This window comes from Lathamus discolor, chromosome 3 (genome assembly GCF_037157495.1).
Source record: "Lathamus discolor isolate bLatDis1 chromosome 3, bLatDis1.hap1, whole genome shotgun sequence".
Classification (NCBI taxonomy): Eukaryota; Metazoa; Chordata; class Aves; order Psittaciformes; family Psittacidae; genus Lathamus; species Lathamus discolor.
The window spans coordinates 50,824,698-50,846,327 of NC_088886.1; the positions used below are offsets into that span (position 1 = coordinate 50,824,698).

Genomic DNA, 21,630 nt, shown 5'->3' on the forward strand with positions numbered 1-21,630 from the left:
AGGCAAAGCAGAAGCTCTTTAGCCTTGACTACGTGGCAAACTCAGTGCCAAGGCAGGTGCCCTGCCCAGCACCAAAGTCTAAATCACATCCATCCTGCCAGCTGCTGATCAAGCCCTGCCAGCCGCAGGTCTGGCTGCTTTTACTGCTCCTGCACGTATTCTCCTGCTGACCAGTGCATGAATTGCTCTTACTTTTGTTTTACCAACAGTTTTCATGCCTGAGTTGCTTTTGAGTCATTGCAGTGAGCTTCATGCACTCAACACCAAGTCCAGATGGTGACAGAGAGGTGGGAAAAAGTGTCCCCTGAGTTTGGGAAACTCCAAAAATAGCTGAGAGCCTTGTACTAAAAGAAAGGTGACACTCATGCTCTTGCAAATAAATAAATACAGACACAGACAAAGCCACATGGCAGAGAATGCACGGCGGACATGGAAGAGTCTGAAGATTCACCTTGGGTTATCACAGGTGGTGGGCTCTGAGAAGAGAAAATGAAAGGGAAAAGCAACTCTGAGATGAGCTCCATCATCAGTGTGCCTTGTCCAGAAAATAAATCAATTTTCTTTCAATATTTTTTCAATTTTTAAAATTTTTCAATATTTTTCCCCTGTTGCTTCATGGACTCCCTCTGAGATAAAGCAACTGCTTGTGTGCCCCTTTTTAGGATATTTTCTTGACGACATCAAATTGGACCACATTGCTATCACTGCTGGGCTGTGAGATACTGAACCAGCGGAGAGCAGCAGAGATGCTCCCCAGTCAGGTGGATTACTGCATCCTGAATGCTAAACAAAGCAGAATAAAACAAAACCAACAGAAAGCACACAGTGGAAAAAAAGTCAGAAGTGCAAGTGGGGACTCTTGCTTGTGGTCGAGGCTAAATAGGCAGATGGGTGTCCTGGTATTTCCTTTGCACAAAGATTTCTTTGTGGCTGAATTAAGGAAACAAACTTGGCTTCTCCTTCATGAAAACAACAATGGAACAAGAGCCACTTCCAAAATTCATTTCCCTCAACCTGTGAGGACGCTGCAATGCCATAAGACAGCAAGACTTTTTCAGCAGTGAAAGCAGGCAAACCACAGGCACCCTTCCCTCATGCTGCCAATGCTTCTCAGAGCCTGATAACACATCCCCTTACCTCTCAAGTCTTCACACCTGTTCCTCGGGTCAAATCCAGCCCACCAGCCTGCCGCTTGCTCATGGGTAGTGAAGAGGGTGGTGATGCAGGTTTGGTCCATGGGCTGGAGTACACATGCCCATCCGTGCTGCAAAGTCAGGCCCTTGACAAAAATTTAATGCCATTAGAGTGTCAAGGTCTTTAAAATACCATACTTCGTGTTTTGTCTTCATCAATGACATTTGTCTTTGTGGGGCTTGGTAATAGTTCTATAAAGCATGGATACATATGGGACAATTAGTAGATATTCAAACCACAGCACTAATGATCTCTGAATGCAGTGCAACTTTCCCAAATAATACCAAGCTAAAAAAAAAAAAAAATAAAAGAAAAATCATGTCAAATTTATTCAGCTAGAATATCTCACCCAGAGAGCTATTCTTCCATAATATTTGGGGGAAGCACAGTGTCATAAATCTTAGCGCTATTAATCTGTAGGCTCATTCATCTCTGTTCAGCTATATAAAAGCAATAACCTTGTCACTATAGGAAAGAAGATTGGGCTTTTAATTGCATATAGATTGCAGGAGAGTTCTTATCCATAGTCCAATTTGTGGCTTCAGATACATGTCTTTGCTTCCCTCGGTCAAAGTCCACACAAATCTACCGTGCTCTTACATACTTATAAATGTTGCAGAAGCTCAGAAAGAATCTATATAGAGCTCTTCTGGCAGATAATACACACAGCCTTTTCAGAACTTGCTCTAGTAGACAAGCCTATATTTAATTAGCTCCTCTGAAACAGGATATATATTTTTCAGAAGACAATCAAATTTATGGAAACAAACCCATTTCTGAGTGCAGACACACATGCACCCACATGCATCATCAGTCACAGCTTCCCTGACTCATCTCCCTTGGGTCTGTAAGAGCTACCAAACGCATTCTTTGCCCCGTAGTTTATTATCAACAAAGGCAAAATAATTGGCAGCAGGGGGAGGATCTTTGCTTCCTCACCATCAGCAACAGCAGGAGGAACTACTGGATTTATTCATGGAGCCAAGAGATCTCCATATCTGGGTTCCAATAATTATTTCCATGTTTTACTCAGATGAAGACTTATAGAGGCACAGACCTCCTGTTGCTGTGTGATGGGTCAAGCTAGCAAGCCCAGTCCAGCCCAGCAGATATTTAATTGCTCCACCAAAACTCCAGCCAGGCAGCAAAGCAGGATGGCATTCTTCTGCATGCCTTGGAATGGCACTGTACCCTCCAGGAGTTTCTGCCTGCAGGGTGACCGGGTGAGAGCAGCATGCTGCTCCTTTGAGCAGCTCACTTATGTATGTGGTGCTGAGTTTCTGAGCCTAAATTCATCCCTAAAGGCCTCCCTGCAGTGCACAGCATAGGGTGCAAAGGCTGTGTTTTGGGTGAGTGACCCCAGGGTGCTCCCCAAGCCAGCACACAGACTGGACATCCCCCCTCCCTATGCAGCTGGCTCTTACCACCATGGACCGTGGATGTGGCATGGGGTTTTGTGTCCTTTGCATGTGGGCATTGGGACATAACAGCGCTGGGACACAACAGCACTGGGACACAATGAGCTGTCTCCAAGACAATGCTGAGTCATCCTGGGGGGCTTTTGGAGCTTCTTTTTTCCTAAAGCCCATAAATTATTAGGGTATCTGCACAGTTTTTTGGCCTGCAGGGCTGCAGAAGAAAGCCTGGAAAAGGGAACTTGGTTCTCAGTAAAGACCCAGAGCTTTCCCTAAGCTGGTGGTTTCAGCTGCAGGGCTTTCAGATCACAGATCAGTGCAGTTGAAAAGGGGATATTTGGGCACATGTCCCAAGACAGGGAAACACCACATTCTTTCTGCAGCAGGAACCATAGCTCAGTGGCTGCAGATGCTGCTTCTCCCCACGCTGTCATTCCCCCGGTGCACGATGCTCACCACTCATGGTACTCACCACAAGATAAGGTCCATTATGGCCACAAACAGGGGAGCAGCTGTAATATCAGGTGTTGTTACACTACAAACAGGCTCATAAATTATTCTCTGCTTTGGAATCTGATTTTTTTTTTTTCAGTAAAGTTCGCTGCATTATATTTTTAATACTGCAGGATTTCGGAGGAGGTAAGGAAATGAAAACTGATGCTGGAAGATCAGAAATCAACTGAGAACAAGAATTCCTGCTACAGCTCTGTTTCAGCTCTCTGCCGCCTTCCATAATGCTTCTGCCTGCAATCTTGTCATCTCCACACTTGCACACATCACAGTGAAACCGAGAGATAGCTGACTCGGTGAGTTTGTCAGAGTATTTGTGTTGCATATAAAATAAATGTAACTTTCAAAGGTGCTTGCTTGTGATTTTATGCGCACACCTTTTTTTTTTTTTTTTTTGTTCTAATGCAGTTGGAAACCTGATTTCAATATTTTCTGGGTGTTTTTCTGTATTTTTCATTACCCTGTGTACCTTTACCTAACCACCACTTATGTGATTCCTATCTAAATTAAACATTCCTGTGCTTTTCAGCCCCTTTTCAGTGGAGGCGGGCAGGAGTGAGAGCATACCAGCAATTTTTCTGCCCTCCTAAGAACAACGAAGTATTTACAAGTGTTTAATTGCTACCTTGAAAGTTGGGTGGATGCTGGCCTGGCCAAAGTGGCCTCAAACCCAAAAAAGAGCCATGTACTTGCTGAACTGTATTCCTCAGCAAGCCCAGGGTCTCAGCAAGGACTTCTGACTTCATTGTGTCAGTGGGTTGGGGTCCCCTGATGCTTATTCATCTGCTTGTCTGATATCTTGTCTCAGCATATAACTATGTCTCACAAAGAAAAAATAATTGTCTTCTATTTTTTATCTCAACCACACATACTTGCCTATACTGCTCCCAGGAACCTGCAGAACCCAAAGCTGGGGTTAGTTTAGCTGAGCGGGAAGGCCAGCAGCTGCTGCTTGTGACAAGGAAAAAACAAGAGAAAACAGTGATTTTGGTCTTAAAGACTTTTTCGGTTTTAATATTAATGTAAAAAAAGAAAAAAATAACTGACAACAAACAAGAAAAATAAATCCAGCATGCAAAAAAAGACAGAGAAGCTACGTCTATACTGAGAGATGGGGACAAAACCATTGTACAGAATATCAGTGTTTTTTAAATAGGACAGGATTTACCTCTGCAAAACTAAACTGTTCTCCTTTAAAAACAGATCCTTAAGACAAGTCTTTTGCTAATATGAAAGGGAGAGTCAACACTGATATCCAGCAGAGATTTCCACATGTTGGTAGTGGGAGCCAACATCCAGCCTGAGACGGGACCAAGAGTTTCTGTTGAATGGAAACTCTTCTCGCCACAGTGGCCATCTCCTCCAGCTATCAGCCCCTGGTGCTGCACCTTACCCGGCATTACCTTCTCCTCTCACTGACCTGCCCGAAGTACAGTCAATCCACATCTCCTGAACCTGTGCTGGGGATGTGCATCTTAGTGGACCTGGAGAGCTGATGGTTATGGAGAGGTGATTGTTATGAAGAGCCAGTATGGTTTGTGTTCACCCTCACCGAGAGCACTGATGTGCAGTGAGACAGCCTGCCCTCCCTTACTCATACAAGCCACCAGAGATGCCAGCTAGACTGGTAGCTTGACCTACCAAAGGTTCAGCTCTGAAGAAATGTTCAGCTCTACCTCTGATTCCTCCAGAACATGAAACCACTCAAGGGATTATCAGCATTTCACCAAAACAATTTTGCCAATGAACTCCTACAGAGAACATATAATTATTATAACTGGGACTAAAACGTATTGCAAATAGCTATCAAAAATGGCTGCTTTGGAGATTTTGGACCTCTTCTTTCTCTCCATCTTATCCCTCAGTATCCTTTGATCTGCTCATAGGCACTTTTCAGAACTTCACTAAGAACTACTTGGGAACTACATGGGAGTACATGCTAAAGGCACACAGTTCTCCCTTCCCGCATAAGCTCTTGTGTTTCTTCCTCTGACCCCTTCAAATAAACTTCCTCTCTGATGGATTGGCTAGAAGAGGCAATGTCCCACTAAGGAGATAATCTTCACATCACTGGGGGAAGAATTAACACAAGAAAGTCGTTATGTCAGTGTGGAGTTACACATCTAATGCTCCCTGGGATTTCTGCTCCAAATGTAACTCTAATTAATTCTAAATGAGAAATTCTTCTGACTTCATTAAAGATGACATCTGCAGGAACACCGGTCACACACAGAGGTTTTCAGCTATTACAGCAAATATCTAGCATAAGAATAACAGTGGATTATACATATTCCCTGGAGAGATCAGAAGAAATAAATACACTTTGGTATCACAGGTTATAGCAAATGTCTAAGTAACATAAATCAGATTAAATATCACAGCAGATCAGCATTGTAGTACAACTAGCAAAGCAGAGGTGTGTCTGTGTAGAAAGAGTCACCGGGGAGGAAAATGCCATGACTATGGGGTCTGTATGCATTCGCCACAGCCAGAGGGATACAACTGCATATAAATACACAGCAGAATAATATAGGAGACTACTACAGTTTTTGCTTTTCAACCTGCTAAAAATCCCCCCAAAACAAAAGCCAAAACCTCAAGTGTCAAAACCAGATCAGAGTACTCTATCATTTCAGCCAAACACTGTTTTTTCTGATGATTGGAGAGCACTGAGGTCACAGGATATGGTTCATCTCTCCAGACTCTGAGAAAGTAGGGGATGACACTGCAAAATTTCATGAAAGCCTGATCAAAGGGGTAGCATCACTTTTACATCTGTGCTATTATTACATGGGAATTTTAACCTATTAGAAGAATTAGAAAAGAGCACAAGGCATAATCCTGGTACTGGATATCAGCATTTATACATAAAATACGAGCAAACTGTTCTACTCTGACAGCATTAAAAGGCATTAATTTTTTACAGGCCTCCTTATGGTAGCAAACTAGCAGGCAGTCAAATAAAACCAATGTTCATAGCAAGCTAGGATAAAACCTCAGAGCAGTGAAAACATGATAGAAAACACAATCCTATTTACAAACTGCTTTGTTTGAATGTACTTTTTGCTTCTGAAGTTAAAAATATTTTATAAAAGATAGCACAAATCAAGCCCAGAAAGTCTACTAGACATAATCATATTTTGAAGGGTATGAGCGTCTTCCATCCTCACTTCGAGCAGCTTCTTCATATCCTGCACCTTTCTTAGTCTTCGTTTCAGATTCATACCCTGAAGCAACCTTATACGGCCCCGTTCTGTAGGAGATGTTCCGTCCCGAAGCGTTGTAGGATACTGCTTTGTAACTAAAAGAGACACAAAGGATGGGATCAGCCATCTGGAAGGTCTGTGACTACTCAGTGTTGCATCCTCTGTTCCTGTTTGCCACTGGATTTTAGGCAACCTTGTACTGTGTCATAACTTGGAGACAATCAATGAGCTCAGAGCAAACCATCCATGGCAGTCTGCAAGTCTCTTTCAAGTTTTTTAATAAACTTGTGCTTTCTTTCCCATGAGTAAATCCTTGAAGTATCCACTCATAATAACCAGCTACGTAGGTGTACAAACCCCTACCTGATGTAAATCATAGCTCAGCTGATGCGATCTACACCTACTGGTGACATGCTATGCAATTTACAATCAAAGCTGCAATTAATGGGCCTGAATAAGCCAGCACACTGCACATTTTGATTTTAAGGTTGTTCCCTCCTGCCCTCTCTATTTTTTTGCAAGTCATGTAGTCAGGGAAAGGAAATGGTTACTTTTGACCCATGATACAAGGCTATCATCATGGTGACTCTTGCAGCAGGGGTATTATGCATAGTTATTTCCTGTGGCATGCTAGCTGTATGCAATCTGGACACATAAGGTTTCCTGCAAGGCCTTCCCATGTCTATGACAAATAAGCTTACTGAGATTCTTCTGGAATCAGTCCTCTGCAAGCTAGGCACATCATGATGCCTCCCACGAGGGCCAGGCCACCTGCCACCCAGCCAACAAAGAGGGCTGAGCCAAAGGTATACCTGCAAAACACAGAGACATTGCTGGTGAAGGCTGTGACAGTGGTCTAGTCTGCTGCTTCTGAAATTCACTGAACATTATCATTCTCCCTTTGGCCCTGCAGAAGTTTCTGTGAGCACCATCCCACTTGCCAGCTCATCCTCAATGGACTCTCCACCTCCTTCTTGAGCTGTGTGAACAGAGAAATACCAGCCAATTTGCTGGGACAAATTATCTCCAGTGCAGATAAGAAAGAGACTCAATAAATCTTCCGAGCCCTGGGACCAGACTAATATGCAACCAGTTTGCTTTTCCTTAAGCTGCAGCCCACCCTGGCCATGAGGGAAATCTGCACTGTGGAGCACCCTGAGCTAATTGACCACCTACCTGTTCTGGACATTCTGATACATTCCTTGGTACATGTTGGCTGTGGACATCCAGAAGTTTGTGACCAGCATATTGGCAAACACGGACACTCCAGTGATGGCACAAAGACCTGAGATCAAACAGAGAGACAGACTGAGACCCATGTAGTTCAAGCAGCCACTTTTGGGCTTGAGGAAACAGCTTAAAGCTCTGGAAGGGTGGTTGAGATGCTGCTATGTGTCCCAGCATGTTCAGCGTAAGTGGGGACCCACAACGTGTTTTCTCACAGAAAATGAGTTAAACAAACAGATCATTTTAGCTGCTGAAAATACCCATTAGTACAGTTCTAGAAAATTGTTTTACAGTGAAAAACATGGCTAAAAGATTCCATAAGAGAAATTAGATTTTGCGTGGGAAAACATCCTCCCTCTCTCACATGGAAGAGGAGATACATTTGTTTCATCACTAGGTAGTGATGCCTGCAGGCAGCAGGCAGCCTGGAAGACCAAAATGAAGAGGCAGGAACTTCTTTCACTCATCTGCAAAGGTGATCATCATGATGCCCAGCCTGGCAGCAATGGCATTATTATTTGTTATTTCACTCTTCCTTTTTTATTTTTATTTTTTATTATTCTAGTTTCCTCTTTCAAATTTGTGCTTACTGCACATATTAAAGTTGTATTGTCTCATATCCCATCAAAAATTAAGAGCCATTCAAGTATAAGGATTTTAAATAGGGACATTCTCCTTCCCTTAACTAGGATATGAATTTGATTACTCATCTGCAAAAAACTATGGGAAAACCAGTAAGTGATGTATTAAGCATTTTGCAATTTCAAGATAGCTGGGCAACACTGGACATTCCTACAGCCCTCCTGATAACCCAAGGTGTTTAAAAATTGCAAGTTAATCTACTGCAACTCTGAAAGTCTTCATGAAATTGCTGTGTATAACACCTGAAACTCTTCAGAAAAAACATTATATATAAATAAAGGATATATTAGTACATGACAACAGTACACATACAACAAAAAAATGAGGGAGATTTTCTTTATTATCTGTTGGCTGCTTTTTCAACCTTCCGCATTCTGTCACATACAAACTTCTGGTTTTCTTTTACTAAACAGAGGTAAAAACCACTTGACCCCAGGAGGTCAGGCTGGAAGACAAATGCCAGTAACTTCATGCAAGCATCAGTGCTCTGGGTTGCTCCAGAGCTTCTGCTACCTATGACCAGAAGTGCGTAAAGACTTGGCCAGTCCTCAATTCCAGGCAACTGCAATGCTTCACACATGAAAGACTCAACACCACCCACTTACCAGCAACAATAAACATGATGCCAGAGGTCAGAGTCATGTTGGCTTTTGCAGAATCCTCCATGTTTCCAATACGGATGCATTTCAGAGCAAAAATGCACACAAGGAGGCCAAGGATGCCCAGGACAATACCCACGATCATGAGGGCCCTCACAGCCTGGAACATTGCTGCAAAACAAATCAACAAGGGTCACACTGAGTGTCTGAAATTACATTGTCAGAGCCTAGGAGGTTTTTAAACATTGTTTCTGTCTAAAAATACAGATATTAAAGAAGAAAACCTTGGGAAATGGGCACTGGGTCTACTCTTTGAGTTATCTGGGGCGCCTCTGGAAATGTGGCTGTTTGTCAAGAGTTTGGTGACTTAGACATAAATTTTGGTAAATGCTCATTGGCAACAGTTGTGATTTATTCAGCTGAAATTCATGGAGTTTGTGTACATTTGGGATAAGAATGGTTTCATAAACAAATTGATTGAGAAAGCTTTCTTTTTTTATTCTCCCCAAGCAGTGATGAAAGCAGGCAGCTCCACCCAGCTATCCATGATATTTCCAACTAACGTGTGACTCAAAATGGAGTTCTGTAAGTTCCTGCTTTACAGTAAAACACATGGCACAGAGGAAGAGGAATATCACCTTGACAAACATTACACATACACCAAGAAATAGCAACAAAGCTTTGGCAACGACCTGCCCTAGCATACCATTTCCATGTAATTTGTAATGTCGGTCCTGTATAAATCTGTCTACATTCAGTAATACAACATACAAATACTCTAGCCCCAAATTTGTTTAGTAGCCTGCCATCAAGGTGGGAATGCTTTGTTGGAGACAGGCTGTGATGTTGGTGGGTCATGCCCATGGGAACTGAGTGCTGCCGTCAGTAAGCAGAAGGTGGCAAAAACCCCCCAGACTTCCCTTGGATAAAGAAAAGAGGGAAAAGCAAGGGGAAACTTGCACCTTTTGAAGTGGAGGAGTGAAGGGAGAAGGCCATGCACTTGAATACCAAGGTGATTTTCTAACAAGATGGCACATGTCCCATCTTGCCTGAAATTCAGTGCTGGCCCCAGACATTTCTCCTCCCTGCCTGAGCACGTGTACAGAGCAGAGACAGAAGGCACCAGTTATGGCAGAACACTAGGAGAGGGTGGTCAAAGGTATTTCAAGGGCTGTTGCAATTTGGCTGGGATACTTCGCAGCCTTTTCTTGCTGTTCGATGAACGCTAGCAGCCCTGAGTTTGACTTTGATACTCGCCACTCGACTGACCATATTCAAGGAAGGTAATGCGGGCTCGTGTCCAACTGAAAAGGGCAGGCAACATATTCTACAGCCCCAGGGACTTCATTCAACCTTCCTGTCACCTGTTTTTATGGGATGGTCAGGATTATCATGGTGCCCAAGAGTCCCATATAGCCCAACTGCATCAGGAGACACTGGAGCTGTAGAGCAGGGAGCAGACCCCTCTGGCTTAGCACAGATTGGGAAAATGGTCTATAAACAATTCCGCAAGGGCAAGGGTGGGTGCTGGGGTGCTCATGTGGGTCTTCTTGCCTGTGGGGTACCACAAACTTGAGCAGAATGATGCTGGGACCATGTTGCACAAGGAAGCAGGTGGTCTGCCATCCCGCAGGCTGGGAATATACCACCTTCTCCCATCTGGCAGTCCCACTGGGGCTGCTGTTCTTATGACTCAATTTGTCCTTATCAGCTGATAACAAGTGCTAACGAGCCTGGGGTTTTCAATCTCCCATTCATCAGCCCCCAGGTGCAAGCTCATTAGTTATTCATCAGAGAACAAGAAGCTGGTGGATATGTCTTATCAGCCCTCAAAGGTTGTTCACACAGCACCTGATGCAAAGCAGAAAGCTGCAAAGAAAAGAAAATCACAACATTCGTCTTCACAGTCACTTAAGTTTTCTTTGCAAGTGCTTTTGTTTCAGGCAGGCAGGAGAGGCTGATACTCCAAGGCAGCATAAGACACTACAGATCACGTTGGAAGGCCTTTGTCCCCAAGACAGTCCTTCATTCTTGAGATGCTTCCTACAGACATCACTGTGGTGGTCTCAACCAATCAAGAAGTGACCCTAAGCTAAGACCTCACAGAGATATTGTGGGTTCCCAGGAGAGATGTTCCCAGTGCCTTAAGCACCTGTGGAAGGACACAACAGGCAGGCCAAGCCAAACAGCTCCTGGGACATTGCTTTTCTCCTGGAGCACTGAAGTCCCAGTGTGGTGAATCTCCATTGAAAAAAAGCAATGCTGTTGGGAAGGGGTGAGGGAGGAACTCAGCAGGACACAATAGAAAAAATGCAAAATAGCCATCATCAGCAATTCCTCTCTTCATGAAGCTGACTTATGCACCATGTCCACAAAGGGACAGAAAAGAGAAGAAGCTGCTCCCAGGTCTGCTGTGACATAAAGGCCTCTTCATTTGGCTCATGGGAATGAAAGTGAGAGCTGTTTAGAAAGAGAGCACTGCAGTTTCAAGTGAATTTTGGCATCCATCAAAAGTCCTCTGAATAGAGCGGCTTTCCAAAGGTGAATGACCTCCCCTAGAAGGAAGGAGTGGAAGGGCTTAGACAAACAAAATAGCAGACTAAAGGGGAAAAAACGTGTCAGGAATCAGGAGCACTAGGTAACAAACAGCCCTATAGTTAAAAGCAAGCACAGAAACTACTTGCTGTTGTTGCATACACACTTTGCATGCTGTAGGATAGCTTTGCTTCCACCTGCACACACGCGGTTGCTTTTTTGCACAACTGATTTCCATACAAAGGGATGACGTGCACAGAAATTCATAAAAATGCAAGATTATTCACCAAAATAGATGGCAGTGATCTGAAACCACAGTTTGCATCGCTGTGTTCGTCTGATCTAAGTGAAACTGAAAAGCTGCATTTTTCCTCACTGTTGATATGAGTAGTTGGAAGTGGGTGAAGTAAAACAATTTAAAGTCATCACGTGCATTTCTGTTACCAATACAAACTACAAAAGTGGAAATCAAACTTTATGACTAGTTATGATATATGGAAAATAAAAAGTTTAAGGGGAAAAAGAGGGTTTAAAATTAACCAGATCCAAGCAGGGGCATTCCACCTTTATATTTTAAGGTACTCATCAACTAAGCAGACACATACAGAGAACAAAACTGAGAGACGATCTCTCAGACACAACAGAAAATGTCTGTGACTGCTTTACACTTTTCCCTATTGCTATATTATCTAAAAATATAACATTAGAAGTAAAATCTTGATTATAATAAATTGGCATCTAAATACGGTTACCATTGCCTCATTGCTCTTTTAAAACACAACCACTTACATATGGCGTTATAAAGACATGTATATATATGCTGGTCAACATTTGTATATATATGCTGGTCAACATTTGTATATATAGTATAATAAATATATTTTCTAGTCTTCAAAACAAGTGGTCCCATAGAAGAAGTGACCTCAATCATCAGTTTTGCCCTTCCAAATGAAACAGAACTCACCTAGCAATCTTGAAGCTGGCTACATGGAAACACATTTATTCCATCACACCCCTCAGGACGGTCAAAAAGCAACTGCTGCAGACAACACAGTGGTCTTCAGTAAAACTCTCCCTCCTGCCTCACAGTTGGGAAGCAAGGTTGGCATCACTAAGGACACAGGGCTGTAAGCCCCCATAATGCTCTTATCATGCAAGGGGACTGAAACCATGATGCCCATCCAGAGCTCACCTACGCACACTCCCAAGTGGTAAACTCCACTGAATAAAGGTATTATTTTGGTAAAACCTACGCACATATCTTTACGCTTGTACATGGGGAAGCTAGGAAATTTTATTCCTTGCAAAATGCTTTAAGATATCTGCTCCTACTTTTGGATGAAAACTGTGCAGAGCTACAGGATACCTGGGTTAAACCTGGTGCATCTTTTGCCCCTACCTGGCAGCCCAAGAATGGTGAAATATGGCCGGCACTCTGTAAAGCCGGAGCTCTGCCGCACGCAGCTCCTCCACAGTCCCTGATATTGGAAGACGGCTGTGACTGGGTTGTCATACAAGTCCTGTGTGCTCCACATATCCATGGCAGTGGCCACCATGCACCCCGCAACACCCAGCGACGAAATGATGAACCCCATCACCTGGCAGACGGTCGTGGACATGGTGGGTCTCTCGGAGACAGGAGGTGAGACGGCCCTGATGAAGCCACGGACCTAATGGGAGCACCAAGTCCTCCTGACTGAGCAACCAGAAACGCAGCAGCTCTTATCAGATGCTTTCCATTGAGCAGTGTGTTTACTCAAAGTGTTTTTGCAAGATAGTCCAGTTTCACTCTCGCCAGGTAGGTTTGTGCTGGCAGGGCCCGAGGTATTAGCTTTTGTCCTTTACAAGTGCTTGTCCTTCCCCAGCTAAGCAGCCATGCTCCGTCGAGTGTTGGGCAACCCACTTGGAACATGCGCTGTCCCTCCACCGAAACCTTTTACCATCTATTGGGCTTCTTCTACGTGCTTGGTACAGTGCAAACATGCTAAGAGGGGCAAAGGGAAGGACCATATTTCCCAGGTGAACTCAGCACCTAGCCCACGTCACCACCTCCATGGCCCTCTACTTACGCAAAGGAGAGTAGATCTACCATAAGACCAAGACAGTGATACCTGTGCACCTGGCCGCCCTTGCAGTTATCCTCACAAAAGGCACGGAGATAGATAAGAATGGCTGTGGTGAATTATATGGGGCCACCAGCTTCACCCAGGGAACAAACAGGGGCATGGGACGTGGACACTCCTTGCAGTCACTTCAAGCATCACTGAGGTTGCCTCGGATGTTGACCATGGCACAGCCCAGGACACCAAGCCAAGAGCCCCGAGACTGATCCAGCAAAGCTCCTGCAAGCTTGTTCTTCTCTTGCCCACATCCCTATCACCTACCATGTGGCCCCACTGAAACCTGTGTGGGGACAAGGAGATAGAGAGGGCACAGGAACCATTTGGAAAGTGTCTTTTTACAGGTGCTTGTTTGTATTGGTTGGGGGAATGGTCCTCGAAAAAGGGGTGGGGAATATAAAAATGAGGAAATTAATTATCCCTTTGCACAGTAGATAAGTGCTGGACTCAGGGGAGCAATATAAATTCACTTTGCCACTCTGCCGATGGAGTGCAGTGAGTTACAAGGACCTTCAAGACTTCATGCTCATCTAATACCTTGCTCCAACTGGTTTACTTCAGCCCTGACCTAGAAACAAGTTCCCTGATTTAACCAGTCCCCATACATTCTGTGCCACAGGCACTATCAAGTCATTGCCTGGTTGTGAACAGTGTGAAAGCCACCAGGGAGAGAAGTGAGGCTGATTTCTGTGGCTGGATGAGTTACAGTGGGGTTCTGCCTTCTGGAGAATGACCACTCAGGTTTTCCCTTCTGCTTTTATAGCTATGCCAGCAAGCTGGTAGGCAGCAGACAGATTTGCTTTTGCACTGGACTCTTCTGTAGCAGTCAGAGCACAATCCTATGTCTAGTGGCCAGAAAACACTGCCACCAAAGCCCTCCTGGGGGAGGCACAAGGCGCCTTTGCTTCCAGAAATTTTATTCTAATTTAGTAATTTTCACTGACTTTGACAAGTTTGTATCAAAAAACAACACATCTAAGGTCACAAGCTGCTGGCAAAAATAATAGCATGAGTAAAAACTACAGAATTAAGCCTTCTGGAGCCAGAGGTAGTAAGAGCTGCTCATCCTCAGTGAAGGAGAGGGCATGCTGACTAAGATTCTTCATCTTGGAAAATTCTTTGTGATAAACCACGGCCAGAGAGGACCTAGAAGCTGAGAGGACAGTAACTGCTGAAACAGGTAATGTGGCCAGCTCTCCACCCTAACCTTCACTGCCCCACAGCCAGAACTGTGTCCCAGTCCTGAAAAGCTGATTGCGCTTAAGCCCTGCTGCTCTTCTGCAGCTCTCCAGAACTCCTGTTTTTCATGCCCAGGACTTGCTGCCTTCTTGCCATCTAGTGGTAAGAGATCACATCACTTTTTCTAGGCTAGACCACTTCAAACCCTTTTCCACGGACACATATTCCTCTGGGACACAACCCCTATGCCAAAGGGTGGTGCGACCCTTCGTCATTAGTGTGTAACAACTTGCAGGGCTAAAAATAAGCCCTGAGGAGGAAAAAGAAAAGGAAGATGGAAAATACTGAGGGGAAACAGGTTTTTTTCCTATATTTTTTTCAAAAAAACTTCATTTAAATTACTGGGTGGTTTTTTTCTGCTAATTGGGTGTTTGCATGAACACCAGTGGAGGTGGCCCTCCCATGCACCATGCTCATGTGTTTGCTTTGCCAGGAAAGGAGCCACCACTCCTTCCTCTAGCCCTTTCTGCTGGTTTCAGCTACAAAGCTGCAAAAGCAGCTCTTTAAGCCAGTAGGGACCTTCTCTTCTCCTCCTCAGCCATTTCACACCCCAAAGCCCCCTTGCTACTCCCAGAATATCTATTGGAAAGAAGGCTAACCCCTGGATTGCTCATAGTTGTACCCTGAGCCAGGGTCCACCACCTGGGTAGTGCTGCCTTGCTAACCTTTCCTTGTAGATATAGTTTTCTCCTGCTGATGAGGGCTGTCAGTTCTCATTATCAACCCTCTTAATCAGGGGCATCAAAACCTCAGAGCCATGGTGAGACACTGGAATCGGTTGCCCAGGGAGGTTGTGAGTGCTCCATCCCTGGCGGTGTTCAAGGCCAGGTTGGATGAAGCCTTGGGTGGGATAGTTTAGTGTGAGGTGTCCCTGCCCATGGCAGGGGGGTTGGAACTAGATGATCTTGAGGTCCTTTCCAACCCTAACTATTCTATGATTCTATGAAAAAAACATCATCGACAGCCTCCAGGTATGCAAGAAAGCCCAGGTGAATCAGTCCATCTTTGATTCTGGGGGCCAGATTGAATCATATCTCTGAAAAGGGATAAATCAGCACAGGGTTGCATATTACACCCCTGAAACCTTATGCATGCTCCCCCTCCCCAAAAATGGAGCTGAGAAAGCAATTTCAGTGATGAGGGTCATACTGCAGTCTTAGATAAGAGGCAAACAAATACCGAACCATGCTCTACACTCCAGAAGTTGTCGTCTTTGACGGATTATTGTGTTTTGGAGGACTGTATTTGCTCAGCCCTAAGAATATTGCCTAAGGTGCTATCCGAGCACCCCAGCACTAGCTGTTTGCCATTTCTCATACTCTGATTAGTATCACACCAGTAAACACTTGGAACTCAAAGCTTCCACAGATACCTTCCTTTGTGGTTTGTCAAAGCAAAGTTCTGGAGAAAAAACAAACTTGCTTCCATCCCAACCCTTCCCCCAGCCCATTTTCTCTGCCTTTCTGAAATGCTCTTATTTTGTTTGTAATGGTTGTTTCTGAGCCACTCATGATAGGGGAAAACATGTTTCCCTTTGCAAAAAAACCTCATCACCTCATTTTCCCAGCACAAGATCACCTGGGAGTTTTTATCTGAACTGTTGGCTCGGAACACAACCTGAAAAGTGTTTGGGTGATAAGATAGCTGCAGAACATGTCAAAGCATCTTTGCCACAACCTGATGCTCATCTCCAGCCACCCCTGGGAGATGCCTACAGCCAGGATTGGTTGAAGGATGGCAATCTCTCCCCAGGCACATTCCTGTTGCTCAGTCTCCAGCAAGGTGGCTAAATGCTGGGGCCAGATGGCTAAGCAATATCTAAGGAAGGGATATAGTGGGAGACAGCTCTTGAAAAGGCCAAGCTTCCTCACCAAGGAGCAGAGAACAGGTATCCCATTCTGAGTATTGGGATGTTTCCAGTGGTTCACCCACTGGGAAAAGGAAGGGTACTTTGTGACCGTTCCCCTCTGCAACCTGTATTTCAGCTCATACTTGCTTTATCTATGCAGGCGTTGACTCTATATTATCTCAAAACGGTTCACTGGGCCCATTGCAATTCCTGAATGTTATCACCACCTCTCCCAGAAAAAAATCACCTATGGCTCATATTTACTTTAAAATTTGCAAATATAGCTCACACCCTGCCAGCCAATTCCAGCTTGTTTAGACTGAAACTAAGCAAATCCACCCTTCTCTTTCTGTCCCTCCACTGCTGTGATGACCACAGCCTCCAGGAGTGTGGCCCACTAGTCCATAGTATAAGAACCACAGAATCAGCTCAGATGCACTCTACTCCATTGGTCTTCACATGGTCCAGAGGGGCCTTCAAGATCCCTCAGCAAAGCTGGGGTGCATGAAGCTGCATCCTTCCCTACATGCGTATGAGCTGTAGCCTAGCCCCAAATCTCCACAGTCTCTTGCCATTTCCCTTGCCTTGCTTCTCCTATGGCCCCCAGGCCAGATCCTTTAGGAATATTTCCTTGTTGCTCACCCTTTTATGTTGTAAAGGCACAAGACTGCAGCAGGGATGCAATTCCTGACATCTCCTGCTCGGCTCTCTGCCACCTCTCTCCACACCTTGAGTGTCACTGGGAGCGGGGTGCCCAAGACCTCTCTATGAGTCTCATATTAGCTCTATCCCCACCTCACATATACTCTTTGTAGGTTATATCAAGTCTCCAGCCACATGGGTCACCTAAATCCTTCTATGCACAAAAGCTTTAAGCAGGTTACAGCAGTTGCCTGCAGACATTTCAAAATGTGGAGCTGAACTGACTGGGTTGAAGGATTTCAAGCAGCAAGCAGAACTTGGAAGAGAGGCTTTGCCATGTCCATCACCAGTGGGGCATCATGACACGGCAACTAGCAGTCCCCTTACAAGCTTCAGGCATGAAACAGTTCCAGGGAACAGAAACGCTGCTTCCTCAGCCAGTGGGCTGCCCTGTCTCCAAAATCCCCAAAGCAAGGGTTTTACTAGGGTTATGCCACAGAAGATGTGTTGATTGTATGAAATAAATTAAAACCTTGTCCAGAACTGATACAGAAGAGAAAAAAGTCCAGATACGCCAACATTAAGACTTCCCGAACTAAGACACACCAGCAAAACTGAAAGCAGTTGGTTTTACGCAAAAGTCTGGGCAGTCATGACTGCATTTCCATGGGCTATATTTATTCTGACCCCTCTAGCAGCATACAACCTTTCAATAGTTATAGAAGATTAACAGAGTGCTCTCAGACTTTCAAAGGTTGCTGTTGGAAAAGCAACAATATTCCTGTATTTCAAGCTACCAGCCTTTTGTTCCAGAGCAGAAGGACACCTCAGCCTTTCCAAAAGGGTCAAGAAAGTGTTCAACTTGAGAACAAAATGTCCTTTTTCTGAGAAAAAAAGGCCAATACAGACAACAGGAAAATTACTGCCCAAGTTACTGTAGTTTAACAAACTTATAAGCAACAGAAAAATACTTCTTTTAGCATAAAGCACCTTGTGACTTCCACACTAGGTGAAACTACCAGCCTTGCCAGACCTCAGCTATTGCTATTTGTCTATTATTTGTGTGTTCAAATTCAGATTGCGTCCTCCAGACAATCACGGTAAAGTGTGCCAAGACGCCAAAGCAAGTAGCAAAAAATAATAAGAGAAAGCAAAATCAGAACAAACAAGCTTAGTTCTCAAGTGGCGTATTTCACTGGAGACCGGCTGTTTATAGCTGAACAGCGAGGGCAAGAGCCATAAGCTATCTGTATTATTTCCCGTTTTCATCTATTATCCTGATTTTTCCTCAATCTATTTGAAATTAAAATTCACAACTAAATTGAAGATCGATGATGGGCAAGACAAGTTTAATCTTTGCTATGGGAGCAAGGGATTGAGAAAAAAAGTCCTCAGAAACCAGAACTCCATTGATGCACTCAGGTCACCTCTCTGCTTTGCTAGAGTCTTATTATTTTTATTCACTCCGGCACTATTGTTCCCAATATAAATTGCCATTGTCAGAATAATAAATAGGGGTTTATAATGGAAATGCTGACAAACCATTAACTATAGTGTGGTTAGCAAGGTGGGGTTTAATGGAGATCAAGGTGCAGCACCCTTGAAATAAACACTGGGATGATCCACTTTAATAATATCTTTAGCAAATGAATAATTTGATGATATTTTTAGCATTATTCCTCCCCCCGATAGGGATACAGTTGCTTTTTGCTGGTGGCAGGTGGGAAGAAATGCCCATAGGAGCAGATGAATTCAGGAGACAGAGCCAATCTATAAAGCACAGCAGCGGGGCACTTGGTTTTGCACCAGCTTCTCCAGAGAGTGGAAGTGTCAGACAATATATAACAGGAGTGAAAAGCAGGGGGGAGAACAAAGGGGTGACTTCAGAAGAGCAAGCCCTGTTCATTAAAAAGAAAGGGAAAGAAAATCCAGCTTACTTTGTAGGGCAGTGCTGATAGCACCAGTCACAAAGAGCATCTCACTAGGACAAAAGTAAGTGAATACTCACACAGCTACACACTGGCAGGGAAGGCATCAAGTCTCCAACACCACTGAGGATAATGGCAGCACTTCGAGGGGTCAGTATCCCACCCGCTTTTATTTTTAAAAGTTGTGCTTTATTCTTTGGGATTTTTTTTTAATCCTTTTTTTTTTTTTTTTTTTTTGCATCGGAGACAGCAATAAACCCAGCAAACACTCCTGGTAATTCCACTCCAAGGTGATGGGTCCATTAGAAATCCTACCATTTTGGGTAGGATGCTTTTCTCTATCTGCAGCTGGGAGAGAGACACAGTTTGCTGGGTGCAGCTGAAGAGGGTAAACCCATCTCCCACAGCTCACCTGCTAAATGAAGGAAATTAATCCCCCAAAATTGCTGTCTATTTCCATTTTAGGAAACAAATGCCTACTTGACAGGCATCAATCTGGAGGTTTGGGAACTGCAATTGCCCTTTTCTATTCCTGTGATGCTGAGGTTAGTGGTGGAGGTATTTTGAGAGAACAAAAAACTCCAATATCTCAAGTATTCTGGTTTCTTCAGAGATTAAAGTAGTTCCCAGAGCTGAAGCCTTGAAAAGTTTAATTACTTCTTCTACAGAGTTACATATTCTGTAATTTTAAGCTTTTAGAGCTGAAGAATTGAGGGAGTCCTGCACTGTGGTGTGGGTGTATGTGCCCGTGGAGAGGGTTTGCTTTTTACACCCCTATTTGTTCCTCATACAGCAACATTAATCTCTTTCCCTGTAAGCAATTAGCCTGCTGGAATCAAGTTTTACCAACCTGTTCTACCCCTTGTTGCACGCATTTCCCCTTGGTGAAACTGCTCAGCTTTCCTGACTGGGGCAGCAGTGTGTGAATACAAGCCCTGCACAAACATCCTTCCTTGGATGTCATCCTTCATTCACTCATACAGCACACAGCTTTTGTCAGGGGCTGCACAACTGGATGTCCAGGCAGAATCAGGCTTCTTCTAGAAAAGGATGTATGTCTGCAGCCAGGAGTGCATGTGAGCAAATGAGGCCATTCAAAGCCCTGTATCGCCAACAAGGAGATGCTCACAGGCATCCCTGGCACCTGCATGGCAATGCTGCAGCATAGCTAATGGCAGACACCAGCTGGGAACAAGGATCCAGAGACGAGTGACATGGAAATACAGCTCAGGAGATTAATCACTTTTCCTGATGGTGTCTGAGGCCAGGTTATACTGTTTCGATTTTGTGCAGAGATAGGCTACTGTGAAAGAAGCAGTTTTTGCATGCAATGCTTATTTCTGTGTACTTTGGAAATGCCATTTTGCAGGCTTTCTGCAGTGATTTGCTGATATAATTGGCTTCTTCCTTCCGTTCTTGCTGTGCCAAAGCTCAGAGGCTGGATGGATATAATAGTCTAAGTGCCTTTTTTCTCTCACTGTATTAAGGCAAGAAGAGAACCCAGATAATCCTGTTGTAACCTAATTGTTTGCACCCCTAGATAGTCTGTGCACAGCCAGGACAGGAATGATACTCATGGAAGTAAAAAGTGGAACCAAAGGAGAATTAGGAAGAAATCCAGCCTGGTGGTATTAGCCTACACAAGAAATACAGTGAGCTGAACTGTGACATATCCTCTTAGAAAAGGATCTTCTCTGATGCCAAGAATATTAGTGGTTTCTGGTGGGAAGCCACGCACAGCCATGCAGCTGAGGTAGGAGTATGTACCCAAGTCATTCAGAGCACGGGGGAAGATCACCCCGCAGAGCAGCCACTGCCCCAGTGTATTACCTGGACAACACCTCAGGAACATGATGCATAATCAGATGCAATGAGTTTTGCTAAACCTGGCAAAAGGGGGGTTTCAGGTTGAGATACCTGCAAGGGGCCTGTCATCCAAACAGGGCGAGGACCCTTTTGGCTAAAATTTGAGTTCCCACCCTGCACCAAAAACCACCCATCACCACCACTCATGCACGGCTTCTGGCACATGCCCATGGCTCTGTCCTCCCACCTCTCTGCCCTTGTGGCCAGCAAGCCCTACCTGGTAGCCCCAGGATGGTGAAGTAGCCACGGCATTCGGTGAAGCCAGAGCTCTCCCGGACGCACGTGCGCCAGAGGCCCTGGTAGTTGAATACTGCAGTCACTGGGTTATTGTACAGGTCTTGGGTGCTCCACTGGTCCATGCACGTTGATGCAATGACACCTCCTATGCCTAAAGCAGACACCACAAAGCCCATGGACTGGCATATTGTCACCGACATGGCACCAAGCAATCGGTAGGGAGATCTTCAGTGTGCACAAGCCTCTACAAGCCAAGTCTGGGGTAGGCAGCCAGGGTAGAAGGGACTTTTAGCTGGAGGCACAGCCTACGTCACAGGCGGGAGTCAGGAGAGGTCTGGTCCACACCATACAAACCTACCCTTTCCCTTTATCCGTTTCGGTGAGATAATTTTCCTCTCTCGGTACCAAGAGCCGTTTGTTA

The 21,630-nt window shown here is 44.6% G+C and overlaps 2 protein-coding genes across 15 annotated transcripts in view; one reads left to right on the forward strand and one right to left on the reverse strand.

Annotated features, from left to right (window-relative positions):
* The window catches only part of DZIP1L (DAZ interacting zinc finger protein 1 like), a 25,920-nt gene extending 16,384 nt beyond the window's left edge, over nt 1-9,536 (forward strand). For 7 of the 13 annotated variants that reach the window (XM_065675161.1, XM_065675167.1, XM_065675162.1 and 4 more), the window contains one exon: nt 3,236-3,471. In XM_065675161.1, the coding sequence (XP_065531233.1) occupies nt 3,236-3,292 (57 nt within the window). In that variant the 3' untranslated portion in view covers nt 3,293-3,471. Of the gene's footprint in view, nt 1-3,232; nt 3,472-3,648; nt 3,665-4,322; nt 9,228-9,306 lie in introns of those variants that run through there. The other 6 variants (XR_010611612.1, XR_010611609.1, XR_010611610.1 and 3 more) reach the window with 6 other exon arrangements.
* CLDN18 (claudin 18) lies at nt 6,243-21,409 on the reverse strand. 2 transcript variants are annotated; one of them, XM_065675172.1, is made up of 5 exons: nt 21,190-21,409; nt 8,800-8,964; nt 7,502-7,610; nt 7,027-7,137; nt 6,243-6,420 (listed from the first exon to the last, which is right to left on the reverse strand). In XM_065675172.1, the coding sequence occupies exons 1-5, from the start codon at nt 21,407-21,409 to the stop codon at nt 6,243-6,245; spliced, it is 783 nt and encodes a 260-aa protein (XP_065531244.1). The 2 variants fall into 2 exon arrangements, with proteins under 2 accessions (XP_065531244.1, XP_065531243.1); XM_065675171.1 differs by lacking the exon at nt 21,190-21,409 and adding an exon at nt 12,728-12,947.
* Between the last annotated feature and the right edge of the window lie 221 nt (nt 21,410-21,630).